Source organism: Felis catus, chromosome B1 (genome assembly GCF_018350175.1).
Source record: "Felis catus isolate Fca126 chromosome B1, F.catus_Fca126_mat1.0, whole genome shotgun sequence".
Classification (NCBI taxonomy): domain Eukaryota; kingdom Metazoa; phylum Chordata; class Mammalia; order Carnivora; family Felidae; genus Felis; species Felis catus.
Genome location: NC_058371.1, coordinates 36,166,923 through 36,179,841, shown reverse-complemented (window position 1 = coordinate 36,179,841; position 12,919 = coordinate 36,166,923). Strand labels below are relative to the sequence as shown.

The window sequence follows — 12,919 nt, the reverse complement described above, 5'->3', positions numbered from 1 at the left end:
TCCCCGCCCGCAGGTACTCACCTAAAAAGAAGAGGAGGCAGAAGACGTTTGCCAAGATCATGTTAAATAAATCCCACAGTTTTTTGTGTGTTTTTTTCTTGCTCCCTTGGGTAAAAAAAAAATAATAACAACAACAATAATAATAGCCAAGCAGTGATAATCAGCCCCAAATCCAATGCGGAGATCCCAAGCTAGTCCACCCGATGAAGATCCCGAGTCCTGCGATTCTCGCCTCTGGGGTGGGGGGTAAGGAGGGCGGTGGGCTGCCTCTCGACGCCCTTCTTGCCCACTAAAATGAAATATACACGTATGTGAGGATATATCTGCTTTACAAGCCAAGAGCCCGGTCGTCGCTCTGTCCTCCCCTCCGCTGCTCCGGGAAGGCGCGAGTCTCCGCGGGTCCAATTCCCCTGCGCTTCCCAGGAGCGGACTGGGGAGGTGGGGGAGAGGCGATTTGAGAGTGAAGGGCTGGAAGGAAGCAGCAAGGGTGGGGGTCAGAATAAAATGCAAATAGAGAAATCCACCGACGGGTGTTAGCGCCAAGGAACAATCCGGTGGGAGCTTCGAGGACGAGAGCCCGGAGTCGCTTCTTTCGCACCAAGACGAAGAAAAGATTCAAACAAAAAAAAATCTTCTCCCGCTAACCCTTGCTCGTCTCACTTTTTTCTAATGGAATTCCAGTGACCGTGTGTATCTGCGTGCGTGTCTTTCTCTCGTCTCCCTCCCTCTCCTCTCCCTGGCTCTCGCTCTTTGCTCTCGCTCTCTCCAGCTCTCCCTCGCTCTCCTCCCTCCCTCCCCCTTCTCCCTCTCTCCCTGCTCCTCCCTCCGCCCGCCCCCCCTTCCCCCTTCGCGGCTCCCTCGCCGCGGCTCTCGCGCCCGCGCCCCTCTTCTCCGCCCGGGGCTCGGCGCTCGGGCTCCCAGGCGGCTGGCGGCGCGGGGAGCGGGAGCGCGGCGGAGAAGCGACACTCTGCAGCGGCGGTGGCGACACGGCGGTGGCGGTGGCGCCGGGGAACGCTGGACGAGAGGAGAGCTCCGCCGCTGACTCCCTCTGCTCTGGCGCCCGCCCTTCTCGGGACTGACCTGATGCCTTGGCCGGAAACTGACCCGCTTGCGGGGCTACGGCTCAAGCCCACCAAAGGCTCCGCACCCTCCTCCTCCCCCGCCGCCCCACCAGACCTCCCCCTGCGGCGGGCGGGTTGCGCCCTCCAACCCCCACTGCCCGTGCCCCCGCCGCCTGGGTCCACAGGTCCTGGAGGCCTGGGGAGGCTCAGCTGAGGCCGCAGGGCGTGGGGAGTCCCGGACATCCCAGCCATCCCGGGGTGTGGGGGAGGGGCGCTCGAAACCCCCCCCCCCCAGGCCTGGTGGCCAGGGTCTGGGGAGGGGCTCCACCCTCCTTAAGCGGAAGCGTCCTTGGACCCGGGAGTCCAAGCAGAGTGTCTCCCCGAAGGTGCTAGAGAAAAGAAAGACCCCCTCAAGCGCCAGCCCCCAGCGTCCCCGCGCAGCCTGCCTGCCCAGGTCCAGCCCCGAACACGCATACACCTGTGCTCTCCACGCGGGGCTCGAGAACTTTCCCTACACACCCCCGGCGCCCCTCATGCCCCGGCGTTGCAGCCCTTCGAGACTCCCCTTCCCCAATGGTCTCTCCTCCCCTGGTGCGGGAGGAAGGCCGTGGTGCCTGAGCGCCCTGACCGCCTCCTAGAACAGCGGACTTGCCCGAACCGCACGAGAGGGATCGGTCCGGGGCTGGAACCCCACCCCGGGGGGCGCTCCGGAGACCGACCCGGCCCAGGGCTCCGTGCCAAGCTTGGCGGCCCGCGCTCGGCGACGGGCTGGGCTCCGAGAGCTCTCCTGAGGCAACCCGCAGCTCCTCGCTTCGGAGGCACCGGGAGGGGTCCCCTCCCCCAGCCGAGAAGGGGGCGATTGATCCATCTGTCGATGGGCCGGGCTCACCGAAGTGTTTTAGTCACGGAATTTACAGTAAACGCCCAGAGGCACCAAAAAGGAAGCGTCTGGCTGGGAAAGGGCTGAAGGAGAGGTGAGGTTGCTGGCACGTTCCGGCTAGAGGGGGCGAGGCGGCGGGGCGGTGGACACGCGGGGGACACGCCCACGCACGCCAGGCACCCCAGTTTCACTCTTCCTCCTGACACATCCTCAGCAACGTTCGAGCTGCCTGCGTCCCTCGGCTTTGGTGCACACATTCCTACATTCGGCGTGCACCCCGGGTACTGGGGTGGGGTACACCCAGTGCCTTAAACTTTCGGCGCTACTCAAAAGGTGTATTTGGTGGTGTCTTTTACCATGCATGTTTAAAAGAACAAGTCTCTAGAAAAGAGTAAACGCTAGAAATCGACCTGGGCTCGAAAGGAAGGGTCTCACAAAACCATCAGCCTTCGCTAGTGGAAGAGCTAGAGGGAGCAACTTCCATCTTGCGGATTTAGGCGGGAACACGGATCCCCCAGCCTTGGAAGCACAGCGCGCGGGTCTTCTTCGAATACCTCTTTCCTTTTGCTGATATTGGGGCGTCGGCCGGAGCCCTAGCCCCTCCCCCTGCCCTCCACTGAATGATGCCCTATGGAGGTGCGGCCGAACCCAAGGAGTGGAGACGGGGTCCAAGAATGCTTGGGGTAAGAGCTGGGGAAAGCCTCCTCAGGGCAGACCTCCCTGCCGTTCCTCTGGGCCTCTCTGTTCTAGGAAAAGACCACAACTGACAAGACCTCCCTGCCTCGTTTCCAGAATTCGGGGACTTAAGGAAGCAGCTTCGGAAAAGTATAGGTGAAAGGGTAACAAGCCCATAGGGCTTATGCTGCTGGGGAGTCTGGGGAGACTGGAGGCCAGAGGCTAGGAGGCTCCTGCAAATAAACTTTCTCCCTCCCCTCCCCCACTTCAGGGACTTCTGGTAGCCCAAATTCCCTCCACCATCCCCACACGCTCTGGTATCCCATGCAGCTTTTCCCTCTTCCAAGGGCTAACTCTACTCCCGGCTCCCAAATCAACACATCGCTCTTTCTCCTCTAAAACTTTGCCTGTCTTTTAACCCCGGCTAGACATAAGGACAACTCTCTGGGGGTGCCTGGGAGGCTCAGGCAGTTATGCTTAGGACTTCAGCTCAGGTCATGATCTCACAACTCCTGGGTTGTGACAGCTGTGCTGACAGCTCAGAGCCTGAAGCCTTCTTATTCTGTGTCTCCCTCTCTCTCCTCCCTTCCACCATTCGTTTTCTCTCTCTCTCTCTCTCTCTCTCTCTCTCTCTCTCTCTCTCTCTCTCTCTCAAAAATAAATATATATGGAAGGACAACTTTCTGAAACACATGTGGGAGCTTTGCCTGACCCCCTTTCTGGTGAAGGGGGCTGAGAAAGCAGCAATGGACACCAGGCATGGCTCCCATTGACTTGCCTTCTTGGCGGGAGGGGAATCTGGTAGCAAGAGGTGAGTGGCTGAGGCCCTTCAGGGACTAGGCATCACTGGCCTTAACAAGGACACTAGACAACACCAGCCAGACCAACATTGAGCTTGTTGTGGCTGTGGGGCCCTCTGGCGTTGGGCCCTCTCTTCCTCCCTGTCTATACAAGCCTCTCCCAATACAGCCCACCCTCTGCTGACCCCAGCCCTCAACCTACGTTGCCCTTAGATATGGCGGAGTCCAGGTGCCACACCATTATTTCCTGAGCACATGCTATATGTAAGCCTCCCACCCCACCAGGATCTGCAGAGGAAACACAAAGCAGCACATACTAGCCATAGGCAATTTAATCTATAAAATCTTTATAAAATGAGGATAAAAAAAATCTTAAGGAAATTTGATGAGATACTGTACACAGAGTAGCTAGTCAGATGCCTGGTTCATAGGCAGTTGTTCATAAAATGTCACCCCTTTCCTCTGGGATCCAGAAAAAAGAATTGGGTACCTATGACAAGGCATAAAACTTAGTGCGGAATAAGAAGGGAAGATAAAAAGCTATAGTCATTCAAGGGAAATAGAGACTACTTTGTAGAGGATGATGCATAGGAGATCTTGCAAGAGGGAGTCATGGGAGAAAGGAGAGTGAGCATGTGTGAACAAAAGCACCTGGGCTTCACTGATGTACTTCCTCACACCCCCAGGTACTGTATCCTTCAGACTGCTTTCAGAGCCCACCCCAGCTGCCCTGAGCTAACCAGCAGGTAACTCTCATGCCCATCCACCCACCTTGCCTGCCCCTCCACCATCAAAGATCCAGAAGTTATAATGTGCAGAGGGGAAGGAAGGAGAACACTTAGGCCTTTTGTTTCTTCCTTTGCCTCATCTCTCTTGACCTACTCATCTTGTGGAGTGGATTCTCTGGAGGACAAGAGCAATAGAAGCAGAGAGGGAAGAAGGACTGGGGCAGGAGCTTGCAGCCCCACCACAGTACACACACACACTTACACACACAGGCATGTGCACATGCAGTAGCCACAGAGCTCAGCTGACCAGACCTGTACTGCCCCCACAGAATCTCATCCCTTACTTTCCTTCAGTGGAGGGAAGAAAGCTGGGTGTTCCCTTGCCCCAGAGATAAAAGCCAACCAGGGATTAAAAAAAAAATGTCAGCTAAGACATGTCAGGAACAAACATGGAACAGCAGCCCAGCAGTCTCCTGCAATCAATCAAGCAGCACAGACTTATTGGACCCCTTTTCTATCCCCAACACAGTGTTGGACTGTTCCTGCCATGGAAGCATTTACACATAGAGTTAGGTCATGTACCCATGAAGAGTAAGCAACCCAAGGGAACACTGACTGGGGCCAAGTAAGAGAAAAGAAGAGTTAGTGCCACTGGATTTCAGGACTTGCTGGGAAAGTAGGACTCAAGCTGGACCTGGAGGATGGGTAGAATTTGACTGAACACAGGGGACAGCATTCTGGGAAGGAGCAGCCAAGGTAAAATCACAGTGGTAAAGGTTTGAGCTGGCCAAGAGTGGGGAGGAACCAAGAGGAAAAGGTTGGGAGGAGCTGATGGGAGAAAATCTGGAAGGTCCCATTGGGATGCATAGTGGAGGACCAAGCTGGGAAGGCTTTGGACTTGCTCCCCTACAAGCTACTGAAGGTCTCTTAGAGGGCGTGTGACGTGATGAAAATGGTATTTTCAGAAGATTGATCTGACAATTCTGTGAAAGATGGAGATAAGAGAAGTTAGGAGGCAATTGTTAACAGTCTCGCCTAAGGTAATGAGGGCCCAAAACCCAAGCAGGCAGGCGGTTGGCAAGGACAGGAGGTGGTGGTGGGTGTGGCAGGAGGGGAAGACCCAGGGACTGGAAGTAGTGGCAGGTGTGGACCAGGAGGTGAGGGCGTGAACTGGAAGTAGTGATGGGCAAGGACTGGAGGTGGGCGTGGAAGGGAGGTGGTGGTGGGCGTGGACAGGAAGTGGTAGGCAAGAACTGGAGGAAGTGAGGGGTGGGGGGAACAGGAGGTGGTGGTGGGCGTGGACAGGAAGTGGTAGGCAAGGACTGGAGGAGGTGGGCGGGGACAGGAAAAGGTGTCAGAGGCACCGTAAAGATAAAGTTTTAAGCTGTTGGTGACAGATTCGTCATGGAGTCCCAGGAGGAGGGAATTTGCCTTCTACCCAGCGGTCAAGACAGACAAGGTGACCAGCCCTGACTTCTCAGTCTCTGTCATGAAAAAAATAATTAAAACTTTATGGCAAGGTACATGTTGATATTTCTTTAATTCTTGTAACAACTCTGTGGGGCAAGTACTCTTAACAGCACCATTTATAAATAAGAAAACTGAGGCAAGAAAAGTGATTTAACCTGGCCAGTGTCATATTTTAAGTGGCAGAATCATGATTCGAACTCTGGCAGTTGGGATCTAGGGTTTCTCTCTGGTAACCCATGTGCCCTAAATAAATAAGCAAAGTGATGGCTCTCCAGCCTGTAAGTTTTCATGTCCCAATTCAGAGCATCTTAAATACTCCCTTTCTCCCTGCCCTGACCAGCAACAGTGTGAAAACACTAAAAACTGAAATTTCCTTTTTTTTCTTTGCTGAGGGCTTTGTTTGACCTCATCCTTGGAGTTCAAGTCAAGAGCCTAAAAAGCATCCTGTCCAACATGGCATAGCTGCATGGTGCCCAGCTCATCCGGGGCCTTTCCCAGCCCTGTTCCAGCCCCCTGTCTCCCTCCTAATGGCAGACTGACCCCCTCACCAGCATTCCATCCCCATAGGACCACTCCAGATCCTTGATGCCCAGCCTGACAGGAGAGAACTAGTTTGGGAATGAAGACCAGCAGGGATTTAACTAAACTATCTGATCCCAAAGAGTGAACAGGGCTGCTGAGGCAGGGTGGGTGGGACCATATTAGGAGGGAAGAAATGCATACTGCACTCAGGGGCATTGATTTCTCTAACTGATTTCGGTCAATGTTCTCCATGCTTCATCATTCTCTTTTGAGGTAGGCACTGGCAGGAGGTGGGAATCTGGCTTTACTTAGCCTCTCCCCAGGGCCTCAGAGACATCTCTGCAGCCCCACCCATGCCAAGGAGTCCCCAGGCCCTGGGGTAGCCCATCAGAGGGAGAGAAAGCTGCTGCTGAAGCAGGAATGCAGGAATGCAGATGGTTACTGGGCAGGGAGCTATCAGAACCACCTTATGTGGATATAGCACTTCTGAGTTTCAAGGCTTTCTCCTCCAAGATCCTGAAGCTCTTATAAGCATCCCTGAGAGGAAGGCGTGGCAGAATTAACTTCTCTTCCAAGTGAACCAACTCAAGCTTGAACATGTCCCATGATGTGGCCAAGGTCACAACGCAACCAGCAAGTGGCAGAGCCAGGACTTGAAAGCAGGTCCTCCCACACTCTGGTCTAATGAGCTTTCCCCTTCTAACACAGAAACCAAGCATTCATCCTGCCAGGGTGCCGGGCCTCTCTGCTGCTTTCTCCTACATAGGAGATCAGGGAGGAGAGGGAGAAGGGACCCAACAGTTTTTGGCAGTGTCTTTCATTCATCCAGAACAGGTCTGGGAAGGACTGTTTCTCTAAACTCTTTCACTAGAAGTCACAGATGTCCTGAGGAAACTGCAAAACCCCACTTCTCCTCTGCCCGCTTCACAACTTCCCAATGGAGACCAGAGCTGAGCTGGTAAGTGGTCCTTCTGGTGAGCTACCATCAGCTTAAAATATCCCAGCTCACTGTCAAGCCTCCTCCCCGCTGGCCCTGAGTGCACTGCTCTGCCTATGTTGGCCCCTCAGGCCACACCCCAGCATTGTCCCCATGCCAGCACTGTGCTTGGCAGATCCCAGATGCCTGTCTGAGCGTGCACACCCACCCCAGCTCTCAGGCACTGGCGATCTGCCAGGTTACCCAAGGTCAGAGGCAAAATCCAGGGAGAGGGGCAGTGATTGCTTCTGCTAAGCTGTGGGGAGCCTGCTCCTGCTGCCTGCTGCCCCCCAGGAGAACTCTCAGACCCAGCAGCTCCCCACAGGGACTATGTCTTTATTTAGCCAAGCCTGGCAAAGTGGGTGGAGCACCAGAGCTAGGTCTGAAATGGACTGTCACTCGAAGGGCCCAGGGCAGTCTCCAGGGGGCTGGAAGGCAGCTCAGAAGGGGCTCTGGACAGAAAACAGGGACCAGAATATCCCTCTTTGAGCAGACATGCCTCCCCTAGGCCTAATGTAGAGTTTGGACAGATGGGCACATTTACCTTCATGGCCCCCCTTCCTCACCCTGACCCTCTTCACCCTGGGAACTTTCTCATCATCCAAAACGTTCCTCCTCACTCCACTGTCCCCGTGCACTATACTTTCCAGATATCCTCTCTAGCCCCAGCCGCAACCAGGGGGAGGGGTAATGTTTAACCCAAAAGAATGAATTGCTAATGGTAGAATTTCAATCATCCTGAGCCCTCAGGCTGTCAGGGTTGAAGGAAATTTGCAGGACAACAAGAATAGAGAGCCAACAGATGCCTAGCATTCAACAGCTTACAAAGCTTTTTTCTGTAAATTCATTTCCCTTCGGCCCCCAAACAGTCTCTGATAAAAAAAAAAAAAAAAAAAAAATTTAAAAGTCAAGGCACCAAGTGACTTATCCACGGTCACTAGTGAGTTGCCAACATAGGATTTAAACCCAGATATAACTGATTCCAAATTTCCTATTTATGAGGTAACCTTTCCTCAAACACTTCCATAAAATAAAACAAAAATAAAATGCTTTTTAACTGTAAAAACTAAGACAATTTCACAGAAACATTTCCCTTGACAGGGTGCTCATTTCTCCTTCCGTTCCACAGTCCCAAACTGCTTGGATCGTTGAGACGTTCTTCCTTATGCCAAAGTGGAATCTGTCTCCCCAGAGCTCCCGTGTCCGCAAGGATGGAACCTGTATGGGAGTCCCCCAAGAGTCCCTCAGGTTGCCCACACCTGTGGACAGCCAGCTGCCCATCAGCCTCTCTGACAGCAGGGTTCTTGGCGCTGTCTGCTTTCCACAGAAGGGAGCAGAGCCATCGGGTACCGTTCCCACCTCTTGCTCCCAAGCCCAAGTCATCACATGGAGGAAGTCATCACATCTGCAAAGCAGGCCATTCCCAGGGGTCCAGGCACCTGCTGCCTCCCTACTCCAAAAATGGGTGGGTCCCTGCTCCCTGGATGGGGAGGGACTGACTGTACCAGGTTTGGAGGCCACCTTTAAGCAGTAGGCTTGAGCAGTGGAAACTTGAGTAAGGTAGAAGGGGCCCACAGTGACCCCCAGGACTGAGTGCAAACAGACTCCTTAGGTGACCCATCTCAAAATAGCCAAAGGCCCTAGCTGACCAATGGGCTACTTAACAACCAGGCATAGGTACCAAAAAAGGAACATTCCCTACGTTCCCATACCTCCTCACTCCCTGCTTAACTGCAGCCTCCCACCACTGCCTCCTGGCAGAGTCTCTCCTTTACCGTCCTGCCTGCTACTGTCTTGCAGTGTATTCAATAAACTTCTATCTCCTTTGTTCTGCCTTGGCTGAGTTCTTTCACTGCCTGGGCCTCCCCAAATCCACTGGCCCCACACTAGGGAGTCTGCATTGCTGACAGGAGGGGGAGCTTCAGGATTCTTCTATCTTCCCAGGCCTGGGGTGGTCCCATTTCTCCATATTCTTCCAACCTGGCTCCTGGGGCAACACCCCAACTGGGAAGTGTGGCACTGTGGAAGGAGGCCCAGACTAGGCTTAGAGGTCCACCTTTAAGAGTCCAGTATTATTTGGGGGTGCCTGGGTGGCTCAGTCGGTTAAGTGTCAGACTCTGGATATCGATTCCTCACATTTCCTCCTGGGATGGAGCCCCAAGTTGAGCGCTGCATTGACAGCGTGGAGCCTGCTTGAGATTCTCTACTTCTCTCTTTGCCTCTCTCTCTCTCTCTCTCCCTCTCAAAATATATAAATAAACTTAAAAAAAGAAAAAGAGTCCAGTACCATTTGGACATAGCACAGTGCACATAGTTGGGTTTCCTAGTTGAAAGAACAAGAGGAAGGAAGGAAGGACAGACTTTGTACTACAACCCTTACTTGTCTTACGATAGGATTACATCCAATAAACCCATCATAAGATGAACATATCATAAGTAGAAAATGCATTTAATGCACCTTAACCTACTGAATGTCCTAGCTTGTCCCCGCCTACCTTAAACGTGCTCAGAACATTTTCATTTGGGCAAAACCATTCTATTTTGTAATAAAGTGTTGAATATTTCATGTAACTGGTTAAACACTGTGCTGTAGATGAAAACAGAATGGTTGTCAGTGCATCAGTTGTTGACCCTCATGATCCCATGGCAGACTGGGACCTGCACTCACTGTCACTGGCCAGCATCATGAGAGAAGATTGTACCATATGTCGCTAGACCAGGTAAAGATCCAAATTCAAAGTATGGGTTCCACTGAATGCATATCATTTTCACACCATTATAAAGTCAAGTATTTGTAAGTTGTACCATCATTAATTCATACATAAGTTGAGAAGTCTGTGTTAGAATCTCTGTCCTCTCCTTGTCTCTGCTCCATCCCAACTCCCCAGTTCATCTTCCACCCCTTTCACCCCATGGAATGAGCCAGCCAAGTGTACTTGGTTTCCAGCCCCAGCTCTACTCCAGCTATGCTTGTGACCTTAACATCCTCAGGGAAGAGACCTCTCAGAAGAGAAGGAAGATCCAGTGAGACGCTGCATGTGACAGTGACTCTGAAATGTCTGAGACACTCTGCTGGCGTAAGAAGCAGGCAGTATTTTGGGGGGCAGCCCCTACCCCATGGAGAGTTTTGGGGCCTCTCCATCTGCTTCAGGAGTGAGCAGCCCACATCCAGTGAACTGTTTGCATAGCTCTGGCTGCTCCAGTGACTTGGAGCTCCATGGTAAAGAGGAACATCCCCTTTCCTCAGACATGAAAACCAAGATCTCCAAAGCTGAGCACTCATGCTCTATCAAAAATGCCTGTTGATTTCTTGTCTATACTCCTCACCCCACTCAAACCTCTATGCAGACAGGACCTACATCTTCTTTATCCCCATATTCCCAGAGGCTGGCACATAATCAGTGCCCAGTGTGTGCTTCTGGAATCAATGAATGAATGAATGAATGATGCCTCTTTCCTGACCTAAGCTCAGCACAGAGGCTCAGGCACAGGATCACTGACCCGGGTCAAAACACTTCTTTTACTGGACTGTTACGGGACTCACTAGGATCTAACTGACCCATTTATACTGCTTCTCTTTCCTCCCACTTGGTTTTCCTTAGGAAAAATTGATAAATCTGACCGAAGGATTTTTTTTTTGCCACTTAAGTTCTTTTAATTCAAGCTAGATTGGTTTATACTCTTCACTTTAAAGTCTAAGTCTATAATGACTTAGTACATTAACAGTGCATTAGAATTCCCGATCGACACAATGAACTGCCTGGCTCTTACTTGTTAGCATGTAATCCCCCACCCCCTGCTCTTCAGCCCAGCAACCCCAATAATTTTTACTCTAAAGAAATGGGGCAGCTACAACCTCAGTTCTCCCCAAACCTGACTCCCCCACCAAAGTGGGTGATGAAGACATAGCCCACAGAGAATAGGCAAGAGTGCCAGGAACACCGGTCTCTCCCAAGAAAGGGTTTCTGAACTGAAAAGAGTAGAGCTAATCTGCACCCTCCCCCAGGTGGTCAACACTTCAATACCTCTGACCCCTGGTGTCCCCACTGCAAGGCATACCCTGTGGGAGAGGGGGTCCTCCAGTTTCCAGCCTTGCCTTCCACCAAACTCTCCCATTTCCACCTCTCCCATTTCCTTTCAGGCAACTGCCCCTTCAGAGGCAGTCTGATAAACAGATCCTAAGCCAAGTGCTAATCCATGTATTTTAAGGTTGTCAGTGCATTGCATTTTCCAGAACTAGCAAAACTGAGAATGGTCTTTTTTTTTTTTTTTTGCAATAAATTCTGATCAATCAATCGTTGAATTCTTCAATACCTTCTAGGTATTCCTCTTTGACACACATGCATTTTAAAGAAATATGAACAGAGAGACAAGGTCTTAACGGGACGTAATGGTTCTCTAATAGCGGAAATCAGGCACCAGGGGAAAGGGATTCATTCAAATGAGATCTGAGAAGGCAAATCTGCCTTCATGCACCCCTCCCCTCTCCTAACCAAGGTAGATACTGTTAATTGATCCCAGCTAAGACTTCTCAATGCAGTGCTCCAGGCAGCCGGAACCAGTCACTTGCAGTGGGCATGCAAGTTCATCTAATCCATTTGCAAGTGCTGCTTGATGAATTCTGAATGCCCTCTGGTCCTAAGATCTGGAGTTCTGGGAGGTGTCTGGGAAGCCACTCCCTTCACCCTTCAAATCACACTATGGCTGACCCTGAAGTACCCAGCCACACCAGGAGTGTCCAATGAGGGTGTGAAAGAGCTTTTCAAAAGACAAAGACCTTTCCACTCCCCAAAGGAGAACAGGAACAGGTCTGTTGGAAGAGACCTACTGTGCCAAGAAAAACACCCAGCCCCTGTTGGAATCTGATGACTAATTAGAACCAATCCCTGCTACACAAGAGCTTCCACCTGCCATCAGCCCTGAGGGAGCAGGCATTTCTTCCCGAGGTGCTGCTCGCAGCCCCTGCTGGACCACCACTCCAGTGTGCTCCATCCATCTACTCTTTGGATGAGATTCAGGCCACCAGAGCATGAGAAAGGCCTTGCCTCTACACCCCCAGCCCCATGAGGAGCTAGGAATAGGGGAGGCCCCATGACCGATGTTGTGTTTGCTAATGAGTGTTCTGGGAGTGCTTAAATGGACTGTACAGGTGCAACAATGAGCCCGCCACATGTAATATCACCTGCTTGCCAACCCAACCCCAGCATTTCCACAGGGGCAGGAGACAGACACCACGTGGCCCCCAGGGGATGCACGCAGATAGCAGGAGGGTAGGAAGGGAGCCCGTGCCTGTTCCCCATCCTACACACCCCCTTACAGATCTGTACCTTCAAAATTCAGGTTGCAGCTTCCTTTCCTGCCGCCCTTCGCCTGCTCATTCCTTCCCATTTGTTCAAGGGGGCACTGGATTGAGCATCTACGAAACTGCAGGCACCATCCTGCTGCTGAGGGTATGGCAGACAAGGCCTCCTCCCCCAGGGAGCCCCTGCCCCAGTCCTCTCAACCTCCCTCCTTAGTCCAACCAGGCCCCTCTCCAGCTTCTAACACCACCACACTGGACTCCTTACTGGCCTTTAGAAACAGGAAATGCAAACATCATGGGAATGCCTCACAAAGCACCCTGGCAGTATCTCCTCTGGTCCTCAAAACCGCCTGCACAGTCGACAGGCTGTGATTGTTAGTCATAAAGATGGGGCCCATTCCTGGCTGTGCTACTTACTAGTTGTGTGACCTTGAGCCAGCCCCCTAACTTAGCTGCCCCTTAAGAAAACAGTGATGGTAGGCCTACTCTGCCCATACACAACTGG

The 12,919-nt window shown here is 52.3% G+C and overlaps 1 protein-coding gene across 3 annotated transcripts in view; it reads right to left on the bottom strand.

Annotated features, from left to right (window-relative positions):
- GFRA2 (GDNF family receptor alpha 2) overlaps window positions 1-12,609 on the bottom strand; it is a 97,070-nt gene extending 84,461 nt beyond the window's left edge. The window contains exons 1-2 of one of the 3 annotated variants that reach the window (XM_045055424.1): window positions 12,440-12,609; window positions 22-105 (exon numbers count right to left, since the gene is read on the bottom strand). In XM_045055424.1, the coding sequence (XP_044911359.1) occupies window positions 22-105; window positions 12,440-12,500 (145 nt within the window). In that variant the 5' untranslated portion in view covers window positions 12,501-12,609. Of the gene's footprint in view, window positions 1-21; window positions 779-12,439 lie in introns of those variants that run through there. The other 2 variants (XM_045055427.1, XM_045055426.1) reach the window with 2 other exon arrangements.
- Between the last annotated feature and the right edge of the window lie 310 nt (window positions 12,610-12,919).